The sequence below is a fragment of the Eurosta solidaginis genome, chromosome 3, assembly GCF_040869045.1.
Source record: "Eurosta solidaginis isolate ZX-2024a chromosome 3, ASM4086904v1, whole genome shotgun sequence".
Classification (NCBI taxonomy): domain Eukaryota; kingdom Metazoa; phylum Arthropoda; class Insecta; order Diptera; family Tephritidae; genus Eurosta; species Eurosta solidaginis.
This window is the reverse complement of record NC_090321.1, coordinates 182,035,211-182,062,455: the sequence shown is the minus strand read 5'-3', so window position 1 is coordinate 182,062,455 and position 27,245 is coordinate 182,035,211. Positions and strand designations below refer to the sequence as shown.

Below are 27,245 nucleotides of genomic sequence, written 5' to 3'. Positions count from 1 at the left end.
GAGGCGCTGAAAGGATCGCAAAAGCGGAGTGGAAAAGTTATCAAATGCTTCAAATGCGGGAAGTCCGGTCACTTTGCACGTCATTGCGTTCTTGATCCTAATAGTTCCAACAATGTGGGTGGCCGTAAACGCAAAGCTGGCGGAAATGAGCAAGAGCGTGTCGAATGTAAAGAACGAAAACTTGCCCCGACTATTGAATGTCCTGTGATATCTGTGTCGCAAATTGGAAGGAAATCAAGCAGTCTTACCGTCAGAGGGAATGTGGATGGTAAAGAACGTGTACTGACTGTAGATACGGGCGCATCTCATTCCTTGATCCGATCTGACTTGATCAACAGGAGAGTAAAACCGTTACCTGGAGCAAAGTTGCGTACGGTCACTGGCGAGTATAACCAAGTTCAGGGAGAAGTGATATGTGAAGTATTGATTGGGAAGGTCATGGTTCTACACAAATTTGTTGTGGGGGAGATTGGTGATGAAGTTATATTGGGAGTGGATTTCTTGGTTGACCATGACATCAAGATCAATATGCAGAGAAGGGTGATGCGTTATAAGAACCAGGATGTGCCAATTAACTTCAGTTTTGAAAAAGGTTTCAGCAGTAATCGAGTACTGGTGGAGAAAAGTCGACAAAGGCCACGAAAGTCAAAGGTAAAGGTTGATGAAACGAATGGGCCAAACAAAGCGAAATCAAAAGTACCTGCGAGAAAAACACCGGCATTGACAAACCCTAATGGACGCACTAAAACGACTGCAAGAATTTTGCAGGAAGCATGCAAGGGTGGTTTCAAGCTATCGCGCACTTCTGTTGGGAAACGGCGGAACGATACTGTCAAGCCAATCCGTCAAGCGCAAGCTCTGCGAAGTAGTTCATTGGTCAAACAACAGAGTGCGAAGGAACGACTAAGGATAATGAGTAGTAAGATCAAACGCAGGCACAATGAGAACAATAATTCGGAAGGGTTCTTGGAGGGAGATTTGGTTCTGTTAAACAACCCTCACCGGCGGAAAGGTGTTCCAGCCAAATTTCGGTGCATTTGGGAAGGCCCGTACAAGGTTGTGAAGAAGATCAGTAATTCCATCTACCGCATACAAACCATTGGGAAACCACGAAATAGAAAGGTGGTTCATTTGGAGATGCTAGCGGCGTTTAGATCGAGAGATTTGTCTGGTCGGGACGATCAGACTTAGGTGGAGGGCAGTGTCACGGATATTAGCGTCACTAAGCTATACCATCACTAAGGCGATGCTAAGGCCATGCCAAGCGATATTTACGTCAATAATCAAATCATGTATACACATATATAAGGCAGCCGAGAGATGTCACACACAGATGCATTTACTTATACGCCTATGTGTGCGCGAGATACTGTAAACTACAAACATTCACATCAATAATTCAATCATTATGTATCTACATAAACGAATAAATAATTGCGTCTACACATATGTACCATGTACGAATACGAGCAGCGGAGAGTCAATGCACTAACACATGCATATATCTGAGAAGTTTGAGAGCTACTGGACTAGTAGATTCTTGAAGCGCCTAAAAGATGTATAAAATTGTGCAATTTTAATTATAGCTGAGAAGTTTGAGAGCTCATGGGCAATGCTAGTAGATTCTAGAAAAATGCGAACGAGGAAACCAAAGAGTATAAAAGGCGACAGATGTAGAGGCGCTGTAATTCAGTTTGAGTTGAGCTATCAATCAGTTTGATTAAGCACGCGATCTGGCGGCCAATAGTAGAGTTTCATTTGAGTTATCAGTCAGTTTGGTTATTAAGCCAGCGAGTAGCAAAGTATAAGTGTTATTGTGAAGTACTTTAATAAAGGCCATTTTTCTATTATTCAATATTGGAGTTATTTATTCAACAGTTTAGTGATTCGAACTTAGCAGAGGATTGCAAATAAGAGGATTTGCAAGTAAATTCGTTACAGTATATAAGTGGAATTTCATTGTGTCCATTTACACGACTATATATTAAAGGCCTTAAAATCTTTCAATAATTAGATAATTTTCAGACACTAATAGTAGCTTAATCGGTACATTCCAAACATGGATTTTCGCTCATCCACAGTTCAAAATCCAAGGCGAAGCCGAGAATTTTAGGTGGATGGTCTAGACGTCCATCCCGATATCTGCTTTTGGATTATAATTTGAATAAAATAAATAAAAAATAAAATGTTTCCCACAATTTAGTGTATATTTTTCGGTGAAACTTTTGCGACTCGGGCGTTTGGGGCCCTGGGGCACCGCACCGTCTCGGTACGGCCCTGCCTACTTTATTTGTCGGGAAAAATCAAGTAAATGGTTAAGTACGTAAGTAAGTACATTGTTACAAAGAATAAGCAAAATTTAAATAAACTTTGTTCGTTTCGATTTAATCGATTATTTTAATATTCTTTGTGGTATTACAATTTTTTTTGAGATCCGATGCAAAATGTACATACAAACATTACAACTTATAAATATGTATTTTCTATGAAATTTTACTCCCATCCCACTCAGCATTTAGATTATTCAATTTTGAATTTCCCTACATATAAATACAATTTGATTACTCTTTCTGACTAAATAATGAGTTATCATACATTGAACAAAAGAAATAATCAAATATGAATACATTTGATTTTCGATCACTTTGTGGGATCATTTTTGAAGTCATATGATGATTAAATTTGAACAAGTCATAAAAACCAACAAAAAGAATAATCAAATATGCTTACCTTTGATGATCAAAAACTGAATATAGTTTTTCAATCACATTTTGGAATCATATTTGAATCAAATGTGTTTACTTTAGGTGATCAAAAATTTATAATCATTTTTAATTCAGCTTTCTGAATGTTTTCTAACTATATTTGTTGACTGAATAATGAACCTTATAATTGTTAAAATTTTACTTTTCATTAAAAATCTTATTTTTTATACATACACACATTTTTTCAATCATAAAGTTCAGAAAAAATATGTACATTAGGGTGGGTCGATTTGTATGGACGAAAGTTAACCGATATCGCGCCATCGATTTTTCGATATGATTTGGGCTCAGGAAAAAAGTTCCACTAGGCATATCCAAAAAAAAAATAATTTTCGAGCCTGCGAAATGTAATTTTCTTGACTTTTTTCGACTTTGATTTTTAAGGTTTTTTTTCATGACCTACTAAAAAATTTTCAAATGTATATTTTTTTTCTTTTCAAAAAACTGTTATCGCCAACGTTTTTACCGAACATTTCTGGGTCGGACAGGGTATTCATGAAAATTTTACAATCAAATCCTATCGAAACATCGATGGCGCGATATCGGTTAATAAATCGACCCAGCCTAATGTACATATGCATATAAAGATTTTATTATTAAGATATTCTTCAAGATAATGTAATACAAATGGTGCTCGACCGAAGATTTCCCCAACCATTTCTCCACCTTCGGCGTCCCAGAAAATACATAATAGTTGGACAATACAAAAGTTGTGAGCTATTTGAACCCAAGGTAAGTGAAGCTCTCTTGACATATGTATGTATGTACCTGGATATGTCTTCAACATCCCGTACCGTATCGTATTTTAAGATATTGACGATCATAGCTGATGTTGGATGTTGTAGTCGCAGGTGTATATCGGTCATGATTGTTTGCTAGTGTCCTGTGGTTCAAATAGCTCACTTCCACATGCTTTCTTCCCCTGATAATTACTATGTAGTATCTTATTTTGAATGAGATATGAGGAATAAATGCATCATAATTGCATACAAAAATTATTCAAAAATCTCAACCAAAACAATCGAAATATGTTCACGAATATGATCAAAAAATGACTGTGAAAAGAAGTCAAATATTACTCTAAGACAATTAAAGCTCAATTTTACAATTATATCAAATATGAATAAAAAGCGTTTCAAAATAGGAATCATAAATGATTATTAATTTTCGAATAGAAAATACTTTTAAATTTGAACGTTTTTAATCATCTTGGGGTATGATATTTAATATTTTTGATCAAAATTTAAAAAAAAATGTTGGCTGGGATGTTATCGCCAGTAGTATATCAAGGTTGCCTTTAAGTGAACCCACCCAAAACACAAATTTATGAATGCATGCTGCACTTTTATACCTAATGCCTTGATCCTATTTCTTTTTAAGCGAGCTCTATAATTTTTTCTTATCCAATTAAAATTGCATTCAAACTACAACAAAAAAAAAAACAAAAAACAAATTATGACAGGATTCAAAATCAAAATGGCAGCGGACATGGCAAAGTTCAGTGAATTGAAGATCCAGCAACTGAAAAAGGAGTTGGAGAACCGTGGATTAAAACAACCGGCAATAAGATCGAACTTCAAGCACGGCTACGAGAGGTAATGGAGTCGCAAGGAATTGATGTGGACGAGTTTGTCTTTTATCCTGATGGGGACGAAACAACAACAAAAAATTGAAGAGAAAAACGAAACATCGCAGACGGTTACCAGCACAGACTTGAATATGATATTGGCTGCAATATCTGCACAAACATCGACAGTAGCATCAATGTCGTCGCAGTTGGCATCCCAACTGGAAGCACAAAAGGCACGTATAACAGAAATGTCATCGCAAATATCCACCAACATGTCATCTCAGCTGGAATTGCAGGAGACACGCATAACATCCAAGATTGAAGCACAAGAAACGCGTATGTCAGAAATGTCGACACAGATTACATCAAAGATGGAGACACAACTGAAAGAACAAGAGGCACGAATAACAGTACAACTCGAAGCGCAAGAGGCGCGTATATCATCAAAACTCGAAGCACGTATGGACGAGAAAATAACGCAGTTTGAGGAAAAAATCGAAGCCGAGGTGGATGCTTTGACGATGATGCTGTTTCAGCAAGCAATACAAAGGTAAAGACACCATCCTTTGACGGTTCTGTTCCTTTCCAGGCCTTTAAGCTACAGTTTGAGAAGACCGCAGCAGTGAACCAATGAAATGCGGAAGATAAAGTTGCTGCACTGTTCGTGGCATTAAAGGGGCCAGCAGCGGAAATCCTACAGACGATTCCCGAAGGAGAGCGGAACAATTATGAAGCATTGATTGCTGCTGTAGAACGACGTTATGGAAGCGAGCATAGAAAACAGATATTCCAAATTGAGTTGCAAAACCGCTACCAAAAAGCCAATGAGACATTGCAGGAGTTTGCTTCGGATGTTGAAAGGTTGGCACATTTGGCAAATGCGGACGCACCCGTGGAGTATACCGAGAGGGTAAAAATCCAGAGTTTTATAAATGGCATACGGGACGTAGAAACGAAGCGAGCGACATATGCAAACCCAAAACCCACATTCGCAGAAACGGTATCCTATGCACTGACTGAAGAAACAGCGGCGCTATTGAGTAAGCCAGTTTTCAAAGCACGCCGTGTGGAAGTAGAAAGGCCAGAGTGGGTAGACGCAATATTGGAGGCGCTGAAAGGATCGCAAAAGCGGAGTGGAAAAGTTATCAAATGCTTCAAATGCGGGAAGTCCGGTCACTTTGCACGTCATTGCGTTCTTGATCCTAATAGTTCCAACAATGTGGGTGGCCGTAAACGCAAAGCTGGCGGAAATGAGCAAGAGCGTGTCGAATGTAAAGAACGAAAACTTGCCCCGACTATTGAATGTCCTGTGATATCTGTGTCGCAAATTGGAAGGAAATCAAGCAGTCTTACCGTCAGAGGGAATGTGGATGGTAAAGAACGTGTACTGACTGTAGATACGGGCGCATCTCATTCCTTGATCCGATCTGACTTGATCAACAGGAGAGTAAAACCGTTACCTGGAGCAAAGTTGCGTACGGTCACTGGCGAGTATAACCAAGTTCAGGGAGAAGTGATATGTGAAGTATTGATTGGGAAGGTCATGGTTCTACACAAATTTGTTGTGGGGGAGATTGGTGATGAAGTTATATTGGGAGTGGATTTCTTGGTTGACCATGACATCAAGATCAATATGCAGAGAAGGGTGATGCGTTATAAGAACCAGGATGTGCCAATTAACTTCAGTTTTGAAAAAGGTTTCAGCAGTAATCGAGTACTGGTGGAGAAAAGTCGACAAAGGCCACGAAAGTCAAAGGTAAAGGTTGATGAAACGAATGGGCCAAACAAAGCGAAATCAAAAGTACCTGCGAGAAAAACACCGGCATTGACAAACCCTAATGGACGCACTAAAACGACTGCAAGAATTTTGCAGGAAGCATGCAAGGGTGGTTTCAAGCTATCGCGCACTTCTGTTGGGAAAGGGCGGAACGATACTGTCAAGCCAATCCGTCAAGCGCAAGCTCTGCGAAGTAGTTCATTGGTCAAACAACAGAGTGCGAAGGAACGACTAAGGATAATGAGTAGTAAGATCAAACGCAGGCACAATGAGAACAATAATTCGGAAGGGTTCTTGGAGGGAGATTTGGTTCTGTTAAACAACCCTCACCGGCGGAAAGGTGTTCCAGCCAAATTTCGGTGCATTTGGGAAGGCCCGTACAAGGTTGTGAAGAAGATCAGTAATTCCATCTACCGCATACAAACCATTGGGAAACCACGAAATAGAAAGGTGGTTCATTTGGAGATGCTAGCGGCGTTTAGATCGAGAGATTTGTCTGGTCGGGACGATCAGACTTAGGTGGAGGGCAGTGTCACGGATATTAGCGTCACTAAGCTATACCATCACTAAGGCGATGCTAAGGACATGCCAAGCGATATTTACGTCAATAATCAAATCATGTATACACATATATAAGGCAGCCGAGAGATGTCACACACAGATGCATTTACTTATACGCCTATGTGTGCGCGAGATACTGTAAACTACAAACATTCACATCAATAATTCAATCATTATGTATCTACATAAACGAATAAATAATTGCGTCTACACATATGTACCATGTACGAATACGAGCAGCGGAGAGTCAATGCACTAACACATGCATATATCTGAGAAGTTTGAGAGCTACTGGACTAGTAGATTCTTGAAGCGCCTAAAAGATGTATAAAATTGTGCAATTTTAATTATAGCTGAGAAGTTTGAGAGCTCATGGGCAATGCTAGTAGATTCTAGAAAAATGCGAACGAGGAAACCAAAGAGTATAAAAGGCGACAGATGTAGAGGCGCTGTAATTCAGTTTGAGTTGAGCTATCAATCAGTTTGATTAAGCACGCGATCTGGCGGCCAATAGTAGAGTTTCATTTGAGTTATCAGTCAGTTTGGTTATTAAGCCAGCGAGTAGCAAAGTATAAGTGTTATTGTGAAGTACTTTAATAAAGGCCATTTTTCTATTATTCAATATTGGAGTTATTTATTCAACAGTTTAGTGATTCGAACTTAGCAGAGGATTGCAAATAAGAGGATTTGCAAGTAAATTCGTTACAGTATATAAGTGGAATTTCATTGTGTCCATTTACACGACTATATATTAAAGGCCTTAAAATCTTTCAATAATTAGATAATTTTCAGACACTAATAGTAGCTTAATCGGTACATTCCAAACATGGATTTTCGCTCATCCACAGTTCAAAATCCAAGGCGAAGCCGAGAATTTTAGGTGGATGGTCTAGACGTCCATCCCGATATCTGCTTTTGGATTATAATTTGAATAAAATAAATAAAAAATAAAATGTTTCCCACAATTTAGTGTATATTTTTCGGTGAAACTTTTGCGACTCGGGCGTTTGGGGCCCTGGGGCACCGCACCGTCTCGGTACGGCCCTGCCTACTTTATTTGTCGGGAAAAATCAAGTAAATGGTTAAGTACGTAAGTAAGTACATTGTTACAAAGAATAAGCAAAATTTAAATAAACTTTGTTCGTTTCGATTTAATCGATTATTTTAATATTCTTTGTGGTATTACAATTTTTTTTGAGATCCGATGCAAAATGTACATACAAACATTACAACTTATAAATATGTATTTTCTATGAAATTTTACTCCCATCCCACTCAGCATTTAGATTATTCAATTTTGAATTTCCCTACATATAAATACAATTTGATTACTCTTTCTGACTAAATAATGAGTTATAATACATTGAACAAAAGAAATAATCAAATATGAATACATTTGATTTTCGATCACTTTGTGGGATCATTTTTGAAGTCATATGATGATTAAATTTGAACAAGTCATAAAAACCAACAAAAAGAATAATCAAATATGCTTACCTTTGATGATCAAAAACTGAATATAGTTTTTCAATCACATTTTGGAATCATATTTGAATCAAATGTGTTTACTTTAGGTGATCAAAAATTTATAATCATTTTTAATTCAGCTTTCTGAATGTTTTCTAACTATATTTGTTGACTGAATAATGAACCTTATAATTGTTAAAATTTTACTTTTCATTAAAAATCTTATTTTTTATACATACACACATTTTTTCAATCATAAAGTTCAGAAAAAATATGTACATTAGGGTGGGTCGATTTGTATGGACGAAAGTTAACCGATATCGCGCCATCGATTTTTCGATATGATTTGGGCTCAGGAAAAAAGTTCCACTAGGCATATCCAAAAAAAAAATAATTTTCGAGCCTGCGAAATGTAATTTTCTTGACTTTTTTCGACTTTGATTTTTAAGGTTTTTTTTCATGACCTACTAAAAAATTTTCAAATGTATATTTTTTTTCTTTTCAAAAAACTGTTATCGCCAACGTTTTTACCGAACATTTCTGGGTCGGACAGGGTATACATGAAAATTTTACAATCAAATCCTATCGAAACATCGATGGCGCGATATCGGTTAATAAATCGACCCAGCCTAATGTACATATGCATATAAAGATTTTATTATTAAGATATTCTTCAAGATAATGTAATACAAATGGTGCTCGACCGAAGATTTCCCCAACCATTTCTCCACCTTCGGCGTCCCAGAAAATACATAATAGTTGGACAATACAAAAGTTGTGAGCTATTTGAACCCAAGGTAAGTGAAGCTCTCTTGACATATGTATGTATGTACCTGGATATGTCTTCAACATCCCGTACCGTATCGTATTTTAAGATATTGACGATCATAGCTGATGTTGGATGTTGTAGTCGCAGGTGTATATCGGTCATGATTGTTTGCTAGTGTCCTGTGGTTCAAATAGCTCACTTCCACATGCTTTCTTCCCCTGATAATTACTATGTAGTATCTTATTTTGAATGAGATATGAGGAATAAATGCATCATAATTGCATACAAAAATTATTCAAAAATCTCAACCAAAACAATCGAAATATGTTCACGAATATGATCAAAAAATGACTGTGAAAAGAAGTCAAATATTACTCTAAGACAATTAAAGCTCAATTTTACAATTATATCAAATATGAATAAAAAGCGTTTCAAAATAGGAATCATAAATGATTATTAATTTTCGAATAGAAAATACTTTTAAATTTGAACGTTTTTAATCATCTTGGGGTATGATATTTAATATTTTTGATCAAAATTTAAAAAAAAATGTTGGCTGGGATGTTATCGCCAGTAGTATATCAAGGTTGCCTTTAAGTGAACCCACCCAAAACACAAATTTATGAATGCATGCTGCACTTTTATACCTAATGCCTTGATCCTATTTCTTTTTAAGCGAGCTCTATAATTTTTTCTTATCCAATTAAAATTGCATTCAAACTACAACAAAAAAAAAAAAAAAAAACAAATTATGACAGGATTCAAAATCAAAATGGCAGCGGATGGTTTACGTCAATGTCTGCTGCTATGGAGCATCGACTATTGGAATTTAGAAGGTAATCAATCAAGCAAGCATTTACGAATCCCAACCAACCCAAGCTTTTGTTCTTTTCATTTTTCAATTTATTCAATTACTTTGAGAAACATACAATTATTTACGTTGGTCATCTTTGTGTATTGATTTCTTTTATATCGTTTGCACTTTTACTATATTGCACTATGGCTTTTATATAGTGTAATCGTTTGTCTTACCAACATCCTTATTTCCCTTGCTTGACTTGTTTTAAAAGAAACAAAAAAGTAGAAGCAATTTTTTTATACAAATCATCTGCGCTGATTTGAGAGCAGTAAATGCATGATATATAATTTTTTTTTATTGAAATCTAACCATTTTTGTTTACAAAGGAAATGTGTGTGTCTAATGTTCAGAACCGTTAAAAGCTACTAACACCATATAAGACTGTTCCGAAAAGAAAATGCACACTTATAATTAATTATTTTTCGAAGTGTATGTGTCAGATTATTATGGCTTAAGCAATGTTGGATACTGTATTCTATTAGCTTCTTCACCGATAGATTTCGTTTTGTCGCGAATTGAAGAATAAGAGCATGAAAATAAAGTATACAGCTACTTTAGTAAACATAAATATTTGTACTTAAAAGCCGCTAAAAGTAAAGCTCCATAAAAATGAATTAAATAAGTTATTCAGATATACAGCAGGATTATATAGAACAAGTAAGGAAGGCTAAGTTCGGGTGTAACCGAATATTACATACTTAGCTGAGAGCTTTGGAGACAAAATTAAGGAAAATCACCATGTAGGAAAATGAACCTAGGGTAACCCTGGAATGTGTTTGTATGACATGGGTATCAAATGGAAGGTATTAAATGGTATTTCAAAAGTGAGTGGGCCATAGTTCTATGGGTGGACGCGTTTGACTCTAGAATTTGTTTGTACCATATGGGTATCAAATGAAAGGTGTTAATGAGTATTTTAAAAGGGAGTATCCCTAAGTTGTATATGTGAAGGCGTTTTCGAGATATTGACCAAAATGTGGACCAGGGTGACCCAGAACATCATCTGTCGGGTACCGCTGATTTATTTATGTATATACATATGTAATACCACGAACAGTATTCCTGCCATGACTGCAATGGCTTTTGATTTCGCCTGCAGAACTTTTTCATTTTCTTCTACTTAGTATGGTAGGTGTCACACCCACTTTACAAAGTTTTTTCTAAAGTTATATTTTGCGCCAAAAACCAATCCAATTACCATTTTTCATCCCTTTTTTCGTATCTATCTATCTATCTATAAATCTTATAAAATAAAGTCGCTAAATGCCATGTATGCACATAACTTCACACAGAATGCTCCGATTTTAAAAAGGTTTTTTGCATTTGAAAGCTTAGCTACGTGAGATGGTACAGTTAATATAATTTGAAGGTATATATTATAGGGCGTGGCAAATTGCCAAAATGTAGTAAAAAATCATAAAATTTTTGTTTACACAGCTATAACTCATAAACGGAAGGATGGATTTAAAAAATTCTACTTTTCAGTAAAACTTTGAAATATTTACCTTCGATCTGCATCAAAAATATACTTGACTCCTTTCTTAAATCCGCCAAATTGTTTAGACAAAAGTCACATTTTTATCAAAAAATGCGTATGTGTGTTTGTTCGCTGTGAACTGTCCGCGCTAATTGCTTTTGAGTGAGGCTTGATGCGACACCTACATACGTACATATATAGCATTCGCTGCGTTATTTAACTTCGGGCGTAGGTTTATAGGTATGTATGGATGTACATCACTACATAGTATAAAACAAAGTCGCTTTTTCTGTCCCTGTGTCCCTTTGAATGCTTACACCTTTAAAAATACGCAACGGATTTTGATGCGCTTTTTTTTTTAATAGATAAAGAGTGATTGAAGAGGAAGGAACGGATGAACATATTTGGCTGAAAATTGGTGGAGGGGTAGCTTAGAACCAGGAGACAGACATAGGCAAATTTTTATCCCGTTCTAGATAGGGTCTTGAGATCAAAACGTGCACCTGGGTAATCCTGGGATATGTTTGTACAATATGGGTATCGAATGTAAGCTGTTTATGAGTACTTTGATACGGGGTATTTTTCGTACCCGCGTGTAACTGGGGTCTCGAGATATAAGCGAAAACGTGGACGCGGGTACCCCTAGAATGTGTTTATAGAATATGGATAACGAATGAAAGCTGTTGATGAGTGCTTTAGTACAGGGTAGTTTTCATATCTATTGGTGACTAGGGTCTCGAGATTGAGGCCAAAACGTGGACCCGGCTACCCCTAGAAAGTGTTTATACAATATGGATAACAAATGAAAGCTGTTGATGAGTGCTTTAGTACAGGGTAGTTTTCATACCTATTTGTGAAGGGTCTCGAGATATAGAGTTAGACGGAAATTTAGGGGAGAACAACGTCTGACGGGTCTGCTAGTTTGGTATAAAATTAAGGCATTTTTTCGCCCATTTTTATTACCAAGATAAAGTGAGTTCAGATAAGTATTTGAACTAAGTTTCGTAAAGATATATCGATTTTGCTCAAGTTATCGTGTTAACGGCCGAGCCGAAGGACAGACGGCCGACTGTGTATAAAAACGGCGTGGCTTCAACCGATTTCGCCCATTACACCCAAACTATGCCCTTACCAAATTTCACAAGGATTGGTAAATTTTTGTTCGACTTATGGCATTAAAAGTATTCTAGACAAATTAAATGAATTTTGAAATTTTCTTTTATTTTTATATTTTGTTGCACCATATCATTACTGGAGATGAATGTTGACATAATTTACTTATATACTGTAAAGATAAATATTCAACTTTTTGTTAAAATTGGACTTTTAAAATTTTTTTTAAAAAAATGGGCGTGATCGTTATCCGATTTTGCAAATTTTTATTTTGCACACATATAGTAATAGCGGTAACGTTCCTGCCAAATTTCTACATGATATCTTCAACGACTGCCAAACTACAGCTTGCAAAACTTTTAAATTACCTTCTTTTAAAAGTGGGCGGTGCCATTCCACTTTGTCCACAATTTTACTAATTTTCTATTCTGCGCCATAAGGTCAACCCACCTACCAAGTTTCACCGCTTTAGCCGTCTTTGGTAATGAATTATTATTATTATCGCACTTTATCGGTTTTTCGAAATTTTCGATATCGAGAAAATGGGCGTGGTTATAGTCCGATTTCGTTCATAAATAGCGATCTGAGATGAGTGCCCAGGAACCTACATACCAAATTTCATTAAGATACCTCAAAATTTACTCAAGTTATCGTGTTTACGGACAGACGGACGGACGGACATGGTTAAATGAATTTTTTTTTTCGCCCAGAAGTCTATATCTATCTCCATTAGTTTATGCTGTTACGGGGTACTGTTATGCGAACAAAGTTAATATACTCTGGGAGCTCTGCTCAGCAATCAACTATAAGATGAAAACGAGTTAATGGAATGCACAACATGCCTAAGTAAGCTTCAGAAGATTAAAGTTTACTTCCCTACAAAAGTTAATCAAAGCTCTTAAAAAGAAAACTGTGAAAATTAAGAGCTTATAGTTTTTTCGCTTACTTCCTTTAATTATCAACTAAATTAAACATGCAAGTTTTTGTCAGAAGAAATTGAGAGAAATAAGTGCAAACTCGTCAAATTACAAGCAAAATAAAGTGTGCACATTCTTTTCGGAACATTTCTTATTTTCAATGCATTTTTCAATCAAAAATACTTACTAACATTTTCATTCGTTTGAGTTTTTTCGCTCTACTGTAAAATTATGTTGAATGGAGTAGCTTTTACCGCGTCCTTGACGATACCTACGTTTATTAAGGGCTTTATTCTGTATTGCGAACGATAGTCAGACGAACGATTCGCCTCCAACCTATTTCGTCTAGCAATGGTATTAATGATATGTTGCCATTGTTTAACATAGTGCAAATGCTCTAGCGATTCGTCTCTGAGGTGAAACCAACGTTCGTTTCGTAATAGAGAATGAGGCCCTAAATTTGTTTTTTGTTATTTCCTTGATATGAATATTATTTATGAGCGTATAATAACACTTCAACAAGTTTACATACTTTGTATGTAGTTAGTTGATAATTTTTTAGTTGACTTCTTTTTTTCTTGTTCCATAAAATAATATCCTATTATTATTCTAAAACTTTAATAAACAAATTTAGCTGGAGCCGAATCGTTACATACGATCCGTGATAGAATGCCGGGTTTTAAATCACTGTAGCTCCGAAATGGTGCATTGGATTAATGAAATATGTGAACTAGGGGCAACACGTTCTCACTAAATCCATAATATATTATTATTCTTTTTAAATAGTTGGATAGCCTTATTTTTATCGCTTGTGTGAAAACTGCTTTCTATCCGTGATCGTATGTTACGATTCCATAGCTGTTTTGTTATAGCTTTATTTATGTATTATTATTTATAGTTTGCATTTGTTTTTTTTTTTTTTTAGTTATGGCTGACAGTGCTTTCAAGTCGCGTGACATTGGTTTGCGTGCCCAGAAGAAGATCCTCTCTCGCATGGCCACAAAAAACATAGCGAAAACATTTATTGATGGCACAACCGCATCGCTTCTTGATAATTTATATCGCCTTTGTAAAATGCATGTAAGTCCGCTTCTAGCAACTCTTGAACGTTAATAATAATTAGGGCTGTGAACCGGGGTTTGAGACCTTAAGCTATACCATGACCAGAACCGTCTTTTTTTCGTTTCTGTTAAAACGATACCTCGTTCACCACATCATAAAAAATGTTCAAAAATTTAACAAGGCGAATTGGTTTTCCTATATTTCAAAAGTGAGCCCTGCTTCCCATCTTCGCCCTCTATCCCATTCTCTTCTACTTTATCTTCCATTTTTGTATTCTTGTCCATCTCTTCTTTCATTATTTTTCCTTCCCGAACCCATTACCTTTCCAACTACCGTTCTTACTCATACTCTCATCCCCACTCTAGAGATATACCCTGCGCCATTTATTGTTAATTTCGAAAATTGGTCCGACATGGTCGATAGGGGTATCAAGAGATGCGCATCACTGCCAGTTATAAAAATCAAATTGCGAAATTTAACACTTTCTAACCGTTCAAAAGTTATTTGAGAAAACAGGCGCTTTCAATGTCAGCTTAACCCTCTGCGACTGACGTGGTAGTCTGACAGACACCAGTAAACAAAAAAATAGATTTTGCGCCGATATTTTACACACTTCTCCTCACGCTATCTCATTACCTTCATATTGCATACTCATGCGTAAGTTAGTGTGTTGAAAGCGATTGAAGGGAGCACATACGTTGTTTTGAGCGGAAAAGTGTCTACGAGTCAACCACGTCAGTTTTAAGGTAGGTGTCTGGGAGACAACCATCTCAGTATTTAAGTCACACTTTTTTAGCGTCACCTTGAGGTAGGTGTGTGGGAGAAAACCATCTCAGTATTTAAGTCATAATTTTTTAGTGTCCGCGTCAGTGAAGTTGTTTCGATATCTTATAGTTTATTTTGTTCTGATGGATTACTCAGGCATTAATGATCGCCATCACTGTTCTAAGAAAGAGAAGAGAGAACTTCATCCGGGACTTTTAAAAGCCGCGTATAAGCTTTGGAAAGCCTAACTATAAAATGCATATCGGCATGTTTGATATGAAATATCTTTTTATTCAACCGCTGAATTTTTCTCTTTTCTGAAAGATTGATGAACTTTAATGTACACTAAAATAAGTAAAAGCTTTTGTTGAAAAAATATAATATTGAATATATTGTTGTTTTTTTATAGATAAAAATTTACCAGGGTCAATTTGAGCCATGTAAATAAATACCATTTAATATGAATTGACTTTGAATTATAAAAAAAAAATACAATGAATAAAAACGTTCACCTTGGAACTTAAAACAGGAATGCTTTCAAAACGTTTGCAAAATTAGACGAGAAAATATAAACTATCGTAATGGTGTCTGGTGGACAACCACGTCAGTAGAATAGGGAAACTTAATTCACGTCAGTCGCAGAGGATTAACACGGATTTTGCATCACCGAATTCACTAAGTTATTAAAACAAAACACTAAAAGAAAAGTTATGTAATATATTTAAATACACACTTCACATAATTTTTTTGAAAAATATTAATAAAGAACAATGAGATTAAATAAAAAGACCCAAGTCCAACATGTTTTCAAATTGTCTTCAAGTTTTTAAAAAAGCAAGTTACCCGAAAAAGTGGCCGATTTTTTCAAATTTAAGAAAATCCCGATTGACTGAAAGAATAAGCGAAATCAGTGATGCAAAATCCTTTAGTAGGCTGCCGTGGTTTTAAAATTCTGAAAAGTAAATTTTGATTTTCGCACATCATCATTCAACACCCAAGTCTCCCGGTTTGACATTTCCTAAAGTTGGCGGTCCTATCCCCAACTACTCCCTCGGAGTGAATTACATTGGATATAGCCCATCAACCGTGTTTAAATATCACCTACGCCGTTACGGCTCCTGTTACAAATGTGAATACGTGGGCAAATATTTTAAACATGTTAGGCTTTGTTTTGCAAGAACACTCAAATTGGTGAAGCAAAAGCTTTCCCAATACAGTCGAAGAAAAGATCGGGTGTTCTATTACACTAACGGAGGGGATAGTCGAACTAGTCTGAAAACTGAATTCGGTCTCTTTTATCATAAGGCCGGAAACGAAGGCTATTGAATGTTTCGAACAACAAACGTCTGCAAATTTTGGTCTACGTTTTAAAACTTTTATCCACGGTCCTTGTAAAGTTTAAATTATTTAGATGCGCCCAGGATTATACAATTTTCACCCATGAGTTACCCAATGATATCCACTTGGACTGCTTATGACTTCGAGGGCGACATCCTAGGCCGAATAGTTACTCCCTAACGTTTCAAGGTGTTTCTTTGGTGTAGCTCTGCAGCATAGCGCGACAAAAACATCCATCAGAAAGTCTTCGGAGCTACACCTAAAGCCTCTAGGAAAGGGACGTCCACGAAAGTATGAGTTCGAAGTTGAGGTCCTACAGCTTATGTGCTGGTATATGGTATATGGGCCAGGATGCGTGGTAGCGACTGGTGGTCGTGATTGCTACTGTTCGCACGACCGTAAGTCGCCTTTGTGCGTAACCAGCATGAAGCCACAAATTATTTAAAGAAATCGTGCCGACGACGAGTATTAGAGTTAGCCCAGAACATCTGATTCGGTGAAACCACTCTACAAAAGTGTGACCATTTTAAGTATTTCTCCCTACCTCCACAAGGAGCTACTCCTGAAATTGTTTAACGATCCAAGGGATTTTGAGGCAAAGTCCCGGATCTTTCCGAAATAGCTGAAACATCTATTTCCTTGAATACAATATTCTCACTCCCACTACCACTTTCACTTCCTATACCTATCACCTCAATTTGCTCATACATACATATATGGAGTCACTATATCAAATACATATGGAATACCTTGTTCACTTGACCGGCCGATTTCAATATCTTTGTTTCTATAAACCGCTTCGAAATTTAATATATGACACTATCACATGTAAAATTTTTAAAATATATTTCTTCTTTGCATATAAGATTAGATAGATATTTAAGACGTTCCCCTGCTCGATAATTTTCCCCTCTGTGGAGTACCTACTTTCTCAGTAAACACAGGCTTTTTTCACACTGTATCTTCTGCAAAAAAATGTTTTGTAAATTCTCGCCTCATCCTCTCCAGGTTTGATCCCTATCTTTCTTCTGTATCTTCCCCCTTTCACTTTCCCAATTTTTCTTTCTCTTACTCCCAATTGATTTCCCTTCCTCAACCCCCTTCTATTTTTCTTCATCTGATTCCCTTTTCTTGATTTGTCTCCTTCTTATCCTCACCCACACCCAGTTTCATTCGTCTCTTTCATCCTCTCTCTTGTTTTTTCTCCCTCTCATGCTTCTCTTTCTCTCCGTCTCGGATTCCCACTTCTATCTCTAATTTTCTTTTCCCTTTTTGTATAACTTCCTGTCGCTCTCGCTCTTCTTTCTAACACCTGCTACTTTATACCCATATTGGGAAAATAAATTTTAGTCTATATCTCAAAAATGGGTCCACATATGGAACTAAAACACACTTACAAACCATCTGCGAAACTAAAGTACGTATGATTACTTAAAGTGGTAAAGTTACCAACAGATTTTGTATTCGCTTTTATAAATAGAATCAACCCATTCGAAAGGCTACCTAAATAATAAATTTGAAACAAATCGCACCATGCTGGTCCACTTTCCGGAGAGAAAGGGTGCCAAATATTAAGCTTATCGAAGAGAAGCCCTGAACTAAATCACAAGCAAGTCATATGATAGATACAATTTTTTTTGAATAAGTCGGTCCCTTGTCGCACTTTCCGGAAAACAAGTTTCTCAAACAATAAGCTAGTCAAGTAAAAACCCCTATACAAAATTTCAAGGAAATCCCACTATAAATTATTTTTTTTAGAGCAAGTAGGCCCCTGGTGCACTTCCGGAAAAGATAAAAAAGCAAACGAACCCAATTATGAATCTAAAGCATAGATTTCCAAAAATTGATAGTAATTGTCCTTTCGCATATGCAATGAAAGCACAATGAAATGCAGATCCCTAATCTAAAGCCTCTTCAAATTCCGATCGACACACACACAAAATTTTATTAAAATCGAGCCAGTCGTTTAGGAGGAGTTCAGAAGAAATATATGTAGATTTAGTTATGTTTAATGATAGTGTAACGAATTTAGGGAAATTCCGTTATTTGCAACCTTCTGCTTACGTTCGTATCGCTAAACTGTTGAATAAAACACGCCAATATTCTGTATTACAAAATGGGCTTTATTAGGCTACTTTGGGAGTAGTACAATTATACTTCGCAATTAAACTTCACTTCGCAACTGATAGCGTGCTTAAATCAAACTGATTACTGACTACTCAGCTTTCGCTGCCTTTATAGTCTGTGCCCAAATGTCTAGACGTTTCTTCTGCTAGAATTTTCTACTTGGTTACCAACTATACGCGTCGGGTGTGTATCTGTAGTTTCTAGCCTCTCGCATAGCCATATGCGCTTGTGTGAGTACTACTTCAACTGATGATTGTGTGTGAGTTATCTCTTCGTTGCCTTAATATGTTTATGCAGCTTGCTTTAATGTTTTTGTTGTTGTGCATTTACTTAGTACCAGCTTAGAGATGGTAATATTCGTCACAATACCAATTGTATTTTGACAAAGTTTATTAATTAATATTGTCACGGATATTAGCATCACTAAGCCATACCATCACTAAGGCCATGCCAAGCAGTATCTACGTCCATAATCAAATCAAGTATACACATATATAAGGCAGCCCAGAGAGATGTCACACACAGATGCATTTACTTATACGCCTATGTGTACTCGAGAGACTGTAAACTACAAACATTCACATCAATAATTCAATCATTATGTATCTACATAAATGAATAAATAATTGCGTCTACACATATGTACGTATACGAGCAGTGGAGCGGTAATGCGCAAACACATGCATATATCTTATCTGAGTTGTCACAAGAGAGGGCAATAATTTGTGCACGTAGTTGTGGCTGGCGATTTTGTAGCCGAAACTAACTAGTAAGTTCTGGAATGGAAAAGCCTAGAAGTATGCAATTAGAAATCAAAAAGTATAAAAGGCGCGACAGTAAAGGCGAGGAGTTTGAGTTTGATTTGAGTTGTCAAGCAGTTACGACTAAGACGATATCTAGCGAGCAATAGCAGTATTATTTTGAATAGTGGAGTTTCATTTGAGCTATCAGTTTGGTTATTAAGCTATTCGTTGCACAGTTTGAGTGTTATTGTGAAGTATTTTAATAAAGGCCATTTTTCCATTATTCAATATTGGAGTTATTTATTCAACAGTTTAGCGATACGAACCTAGCAAAAGGGCAAATAAGAGGAATTTGCAGCAAATTCGTTACAATTGGTGTCAGAAGAGGAATTGTTGAATAAATTCCAGAGGACAACAAGGGCATGGCAAAGTTCAGTGAATTGAAGATCCAGCAACTAAAGGAGTTGGAGAGCCGTGGATTGAATACAAGCGGCGTTAAACTTGAACTTCAGGCACGGCTACGAGAGGCAATGGAAGCAGAAGGAATTGATGTGGAAGAGTATGACTTTCATCTTGATGGCGAGGAGACAACACAAATTGAAGAGAAAAACGAAACATCGCAGACGGTTACCAGCACAGACTTGAACATGATTTTATCTGCAATATCTGCTCAAACATCGACAGTGTCATCTCAACTGGAAGAGCAGAAGACATATATGCCATCACAACTAGAATCGCAGGAGACACGCATAACATCGAAGATTGAAGCACAGGAAACACAAATTTCTTCACAACTGGAAGAACAGAAGACGTATATGGTATCCCAACTGGAATCGCAGGAAACCCGTATAACATCACAACTGGAAGAACAGAAGACATATTTGGCATCTCAACTGGAAGCGCAAGAGGCACGTATATCTGAAATGTCGGCACAAATTTGGGAACAGGTATCATCGCAGCTCTTTGTGAAACTGGAAGAGCAGGATGCAAAAATTTTACAACTCGAGGACAAAATTGATGCCGAAATAGAAGCGTTAAAAAGTCGTATGGAGCAGTTACAACTAAACCGCCCAGCTGTTTCAGCAAGCAATCCAAAGGTAAAAACACCATCATTTGACGGTTCAGTTCCTTTCCAGGTCTTCAAGCTACAGTTTGAGAAGACCGCAGCAGTGAACAACTGGAATGCGGAAGATAAAGTTGCTGCACTGTTCATGGCATTGAAAGGGCCTGCAGCGGAAATCTTACAGACGATTCCAGAGTACGAACGGAACAGTTATGAAACATTGATGGCTGCTGTAGAACGACGTTATGGAAGCGAGCATAGGAAACATATATTCCAAATTGAGTTGCAAAACCGTCACCAAAGAGCGAATGAGACTTTGCAGGAGTTTGCCTCGGATGTTGAAAGGTTAGCTCATCTCGCAAATGCGGACGCACCCGTGGAATACACCGAGAGGGTAAAAATCCAGAGTTTCATAAATGGCATACGGGACGTGGAAACGAAGCGAGCTTTATACGCAAACCCAAAGCTGACATTTGCTGAAACGGTATCACATGCATTGACTCAGGAAACGGTGTCGGATGTAAAGAACGAAAACTTGCCCCGGCTATTGAATGTCCTGTGATATCTGTGTCGCAGATTGGAAGGAAATCAAGCAGTCTTACCATCAGAGGGAATGTGGATGGTAAAGAGCGTGTACTGACTGTAGATACGGGGGCATCTCATTCCTCACTTCCCAAGGCAGTCGGTTCTATGTACCGGAGCGACTCGGGATTTTTACCAAGGACTGTCATTTCAGTGTGACCCCATTTAATTTGTTTCGTCCCTCCCACAAATTGTCATCCTCCCAGCAGCTCCTTGCAGCAGGACTGCTACATATTCTCTTACTGCGGGAAGGTATCGAACCCAATCCGGGTCCGTCTCCTGACCCCGGTCCTGAGAAATGGTTTTGCTGAATTTGCCAGAAAAGAATCTTTTTAGGACGGTCATACTCTGTTCAGTGTGTCTCGTGCAAGGGATGGTTGCATCGGACAGGTTGTTCTGGGCTTGATCCCAAAACCCGACATCCACGTAACTTTTATAAATCTTTTGTGGCTCCTTGCTGCTCACGCCCAAGGGCGTCCCGTAGTCTACGCCTAAGCGCCCCCCCCTCCCCCCACTACCTTCCAGCAGCCTCGCTGCTCAGCAAGCCACAACAAGTACCCGCTGCTGCTCGCGCCCCACGGCGCCAACAACTCAAACAGCTGATACCACTCATAACTACTACCTTCGTAGTAGAGCTGGTAGCAATGCTGAGCATCAGCCCCTGCCCCCGTCTTCATCTCCTCCCCTCTTTTCTGGCTGCAATCGTGCAGGTCAGGGAAACAGACTCTTAGTCCCTACCTCCGTTTACACCGTCTGCCAGCACAGAATATATAGGTTTGCGACATCCGCTCAATGCAGCTCCTGCCTTGGGTGGTGCCACTTTCCTAGATGTTCTGGTCTCCGCGACGGCAACCCCTCGACGGGTTTCATCGCGCCATGTTGCCAGGTCACAAACCCAAATCATCCGGGTACCCCAAGGGCGCCCAGTCCCAAGGCCACAACAGCAATTGCGTCCTGGCCTTCCACAACCTAGGCGTAGTCACCCGTCACTTACCCCTAGAGTGGCGGCGTCACCCCTCATGCACTTCAGGATTCTGCAGTTAAACTGTAATGGACTAACTGGGAAGATTACGGAGATAGTCGATTTCATGAAGCGGCACAACATCCGCATTGCTGCGATTCAAGAGGCTAAACTCACAGCAAGATCTGCACTGCAGACCTGCTCTGGGTATAATGTCCACAGGAAGGACCGCGAGAGCGGAAATGGAGGCGGCCTCGCGTTTATTATACACCACTCTGTGCAATATCATATATTTGATCCTGGCATCGACCGCAGGGACAATGTCTTAGAACGTCAAGGCCTATCTGTCCGGTCAGGCGATGCAAATCTAGAAATCATCAACATCTACATCCCTCCTGTCACCTGTTGCACCAGTGGATACCGCCCGAAAATCGAGGCCTTACTCACTGGCAACAATCGCATTATCTTAGGCGATTTCAATGCCCATCACGACCTATGGCATTCAAACTTGCGGGCGGACAGTAGGGGTGAGATGTTGGCGGATCAAATAGAAGAAACGACGTTCTGCACAATAAACGGAGACGCCCCCACACGTATGGTAGGAAGCTGTCATAGCTCGCCAGATATCTCAATCGTGAGCGCAGAACTCGTAAACTGCGTCAACTGGCAGCCGATGGTAACATTGGCATCCGACCACCTGCCCATACTTATTTCGTTCGAGCGTACCGCCGACTTCATCGTCACCGAAAAACGCACTTTCATAAACTTCAAAAAAGGAAAGTGGGAAGAATATAAATCTGCAACAGACAGCAGCTTTGCTGCCCTCCCTATCCCGACTGATGCCCGCCAAGGGGAGCGTGCCTTCCGTAAGGTCATTGAATCCGCCTCGGCACATTTCATTCCCGCCGGGAGAATTCCCGAAATCCGGCCCACTTCCCGGCGGAGGGCGCGAGCTTAGCGAGGGAACGCGACCTTATAAGACAGCTTGATCCAGGCGACCCCCAAATAAGGGATATAAACCAACGCATCAGATTGCTTGTGGACGAACACAAGCGGGCGAAATGGGAAGAGCACCTAAGAGGTTGTAACCTCTCTACCGGTGTAGGTAAGCTTTGGTCCACCGTAAAGTCCCTATCGAATCCGACTAAGCACAAAGACAAAGTTTCCATCGCCTTTGGCGATAAGGTGCTGTCGGATGCGAAAAAATGCGCGAGCGCTTTCTGCCGACAATATATAATGCATCCTACGGTCGACAAAGATAGACGGAGAGCCAATAGACACGCACATAAACACAAATTCAGCGCATCACCAATCACCATCACCGCTAGAGAGGTTGAGGACGCCATTGGTCGCGCTAAACCATCCAAAGCAGTGGGCCCAGACGGCATAGCCATGCCGTTGCTTAAAAACCTAGGGAAAGAGGGTTTCAAATATTTAGCGCATGTCTTCAACCTGTCTCTCTCCACCTTTGCCATACCCGAGAAATGGAAAATGGCCAAGGTGGTCCCGCTACTAAAGCCTGGGAAACCAGCTAACGTAGGTGAGTCATATCGTCCGATATCTCTCCTATCGCCAGTGGCGAAGACGCTTGAAGCCATTTTGCTCCCTTATTTCCAAGCACATTTGCAGCTAGCCCCTCATCAGCATGGCTTCAGAAAACTCCATAGCACTACCTCCGCGCTAAATGTCATTAGCACCCAGATAAATTGCGGTTTGAATCAATACCCCCACCATAGAACAGTACTCGTAGCGCTAGACCTATCAAAAGCCTTTGATACGGTCAACCATGGCTCATTACTGCAAGACCTGTAAGGGTCAACCCTTCCCCCATGTCTTAAAAGGTGGACCGCAAATTATCTGGGTGGTCGGCAGGCATCGGTGCAATTCAGAAACGAAACATCAAAACAAAGGAGAATTAAACAAGGGGTGCCACAGGGTGGTGTCCTATCCCCGCTTTTGTTTAATTTCTACATATCTAAGCTACCTTCAGCACCGGAAGGAGTCACAATCGTTTCCTACGCCGATGACTGCACAATAATGGCCACAGGTCCAGGCCCAGAGATCGATGAGCTATGCAATAAAATAAACGGCTATCTCCCTGATCTCTCCAGTTTTTTCGCCTCGCGAAACCTGGCATTGTCACCGACTAAATCTTCCGCGACCTTATTTACAACATGGACGCCCCAAATGTCGACCATATTGAACATCCACGTCGATGGCACTACGCTACCGACTGTCCTACACCCCAAAATCTTGGGTGTGACGTTTGATCAGGATCTACATTTTGATGCGCACGCAACCGCAATTGTTCCGAGAATTCAGAGCCGTAATAAAATCCTCAAATCCCTTGCTGGCAGTACCGGGGGAAAAGATAAAGAAATGCTCATGACCACATACAAAGCAATTAGCCAGCCGATTACGTGCTACGCGTCACCCATATGGTCGCCAAGCCTAAAAACTACCCACTGGAAGAAACTACAGGCCTGCCAAAATACTGCTCTCAGAATCGCCACGGGCTGTCTTCTTATGTCCCCAGAACACCATCTGCATAATGAGGCGAGAATACTCCCCATCAGGGAGAGAAATGAGATGCTGACCAAACAGTTTCTGTTGAATACCCAGAAACCTGGGCATCCCAACAGACATCTGATTGACGAACCAGCACCGCCTAGGGGCCTAAGGAGTCATCTCCGTAAGCATTTTGAGGAAATACGGCACCTGAGAACCCAGCCGTATGAAGCGAAAAAACACAAGCAGGTCCTTGGTGAACTCCATAGACAGGCGTCGGACCTTTATGTCGGGAATTGCCCGGCGAATCCAGTACTTGAAGAAAAATATCCAGAACTCGCGGAAGAGGAAGTCACTCTTGCTCAACTTCGTTCTGGATACTGTAACAGGTTAAACTCTTACCTATCCAGAATCAACCCCTACATACAAAATGTATGCCCCGCTTGCAATGTGTCCCCACATGACACCAACCATCTCTTTAATTGTAATGTGGAACCAACGCCTCTAACACCCCTTTCCTTATGGTCCACCCCTGTTGAAACGGCAAGTTTCCTTGGACTCCCGTTAGAGGATATTGATGACAATTTGTGATCGGTCGCGGCTATTAGGTGGGGCGAGCATTGCTACAACAACAACAACGTCTGATTTGGTCTACAGGAGAGTAAAGTCATTACCTGGAGCAAGGTTGCGTACGGTCACAGGCGAGTATAATCAAGTCCAAGGCGAAGTGGTATGTGAGGTATTAATTGGGAAAGTCATGGTTCTACACAAATTCGTTGTGGCGGAAATCGTTGATGAAGTCATATTGGGAGTGGACTTCTTGGTTGACCATGACATCAGGATCGATATGCGGAGAAAAATTATGCGCTATAAGAACCAGGACATACCACTTAACTTTAGTTTGGAAAAATGGTTCAGCAGTAATCGGGTACTGGTGGAAAAGGCTCGACAAAGACCACGAAAGTCAAAGGCAAAGGTTGATAGATCGAATGGGCCAAATAAATCAAAATCAAAAGTACCTGCGAGAGAAACACTGGCATTGAAAAAACCTAAACGAAGCAACGAATTTCCGAGAAAGAATGCGAGGGTAGTTTCAAGCCAGAGCGTACTACTGTTGTGAAATGTGGGAACGATACTGATTATGCGAAGCCAATCCGTCAAGCGCAAGCTCTACGAAGTAGTTCATTGGCCAAACAAGAGTGTGAAGGAACGAACCAGGGTATTGAATGGTACGATGAAACACAGGTACCATGAGAACAATAATTCGAAAGGTTTCTTGGCGGGAGATTTGGTACTGTTATACAACCCTCACCGGCGGAAAGGTGTTCCATCCAAATTTCGGTGCAGTTGGGAAGGCCCGTACAAGGTTGTGATGAAGTTCAGTGATACCATCTACCGCATACAAAGCATTGAGAAACCACGGAGTAGAAGAGTGGTACATTTGGCGATGCTAGCAGCGTTTAGATCGAGAGATTTGTCTGATCGGAACGATCAGACTTAGGTGGAGGTCAGTGTCACGGATATTAGCATCACTAAGCTATACCATCACTAAGGCCATGCCAAGCAGTATTTACGTCAATAATCAAACCAAAAAAAAAAATGCAAAAATACCGCAAGGACCATACCAGCCCCATAGAGTACTTTCAACTCTTCAACGACGCCCGGTCACACATACACGAGAGCTGGGATTTTGTCTATACTGACGGATCAAAAACAGACACCCACACAACGTTTGCAGTGACAAACGAATCCGGTGTCACTATCTCTGTCGGCGCCCTACCCTCATACAGCTTAGCCTTTACAGCTGAAACTGCTGCATTGCTTGAAGCCGTACGATACGTCTCTCGGGAAGGAAGAAAATATGTCATATGTACTGATAGCAGGTCGGCAATAGAAGGAATCTTAAATGCGAATAATAATACCCCGATGGTTAACCAGCTACGTGATGCACTCCTCGATTACACAGATATCATCAAAATCATGTGGGTACCTGGACATATCGGTATCCGTGGTAATGAAGCTGCTGACAGAAGAGCAAAAGAGGCCACCACAGAACCACTCCATTTATTCGGATACACATTTGATAAAGACATTCGAAGGCATTGTAAAAAACATATGCACGAAAGCTGGACTTCGGATTGGAGCACTTACCAACATAACTATAAAATATATAACCCCGAGGGAAAAGGTTCTGAATATCCTCCAGACGCGTCCTGTAGCAGCATCAAAAAATGTATACGACTAAGGGTAGGTCACACCATAACCACCCACAACCACCTACTAAAAGGCGTAAACAATCAACCATGCCCCTTTTGTGGCACACAGGATTGCACACCAATACACCTTATAGACGATTGCCGAGCACTAAACCACATCCGTACATCAATATTTGTCAACTCAAAGCCTTCTGATCACCTAAAAAATATTAACACCACTAACCTCAATAGCATATCTAAACTTGTTTCAAATTGTAAGTTAATATTATAAACTCACATATATAATGTATGAGATAAAGGGGAGTATTCTTGGTCGAGGTTGATGGATACTTGAATTTGGTCGCAGCTTTTTGACAGTTATGTCAAAAGGCTGTGGCTAGGTTTGGCTATCCACTTCTTCGCCTATGAATATGCCCCATAGTGTTTAACTCAACCTTTATCCCTAAACTATCTGTAAATATATACATATGTCTCATTACCTACTTATCAAATATGAATGAAGCCGAAGGCCCAGGCAGCCAGCGCTTCCATTAGCATAAGTGCAACAATTATTTGTAATTTTTTCTCTTGTAAATAAATAAATAAAAAATCAAATCAAGTATACA

At 39.3% G+C, this 27,245-nt stretch overlaps 1 protein-coding gene across 5 annotated transcripts in view; it reads left to right on the top strand.

The window, feature by feature from the left end:
- Window positions 1-27,245, top strand: part of sigmar (Tumor necrosis factor alpha-induced protein 8-like protein sigmar) — a 107,112-nt gene that overhangs the window by 67,012 nt on the left and 12,855 nt on the right. For 2 of the 5 annotated variants that reach the window (XM_067774169.1, XM_067774170.1), the window contains exon 2: window positions 14,201-14,355. In XM_067774169.1, coding sequence (XP_067630270.1) covers window positions 14,203-14,355 — 153 coding nt within the window. In that variant the 5' untranslated portion in view covers window positions 14,201-14,202. Of the gene's footprint in view, window positions 1-9,648; window positions 9,746-14,200; window positions 14,356-27,245 lie in introns of those variants that run through there. The other 3 variants (XM_067774167.1, XM_067774166.1, XM_067774168.1) reach the window with 3 other exon arrangements.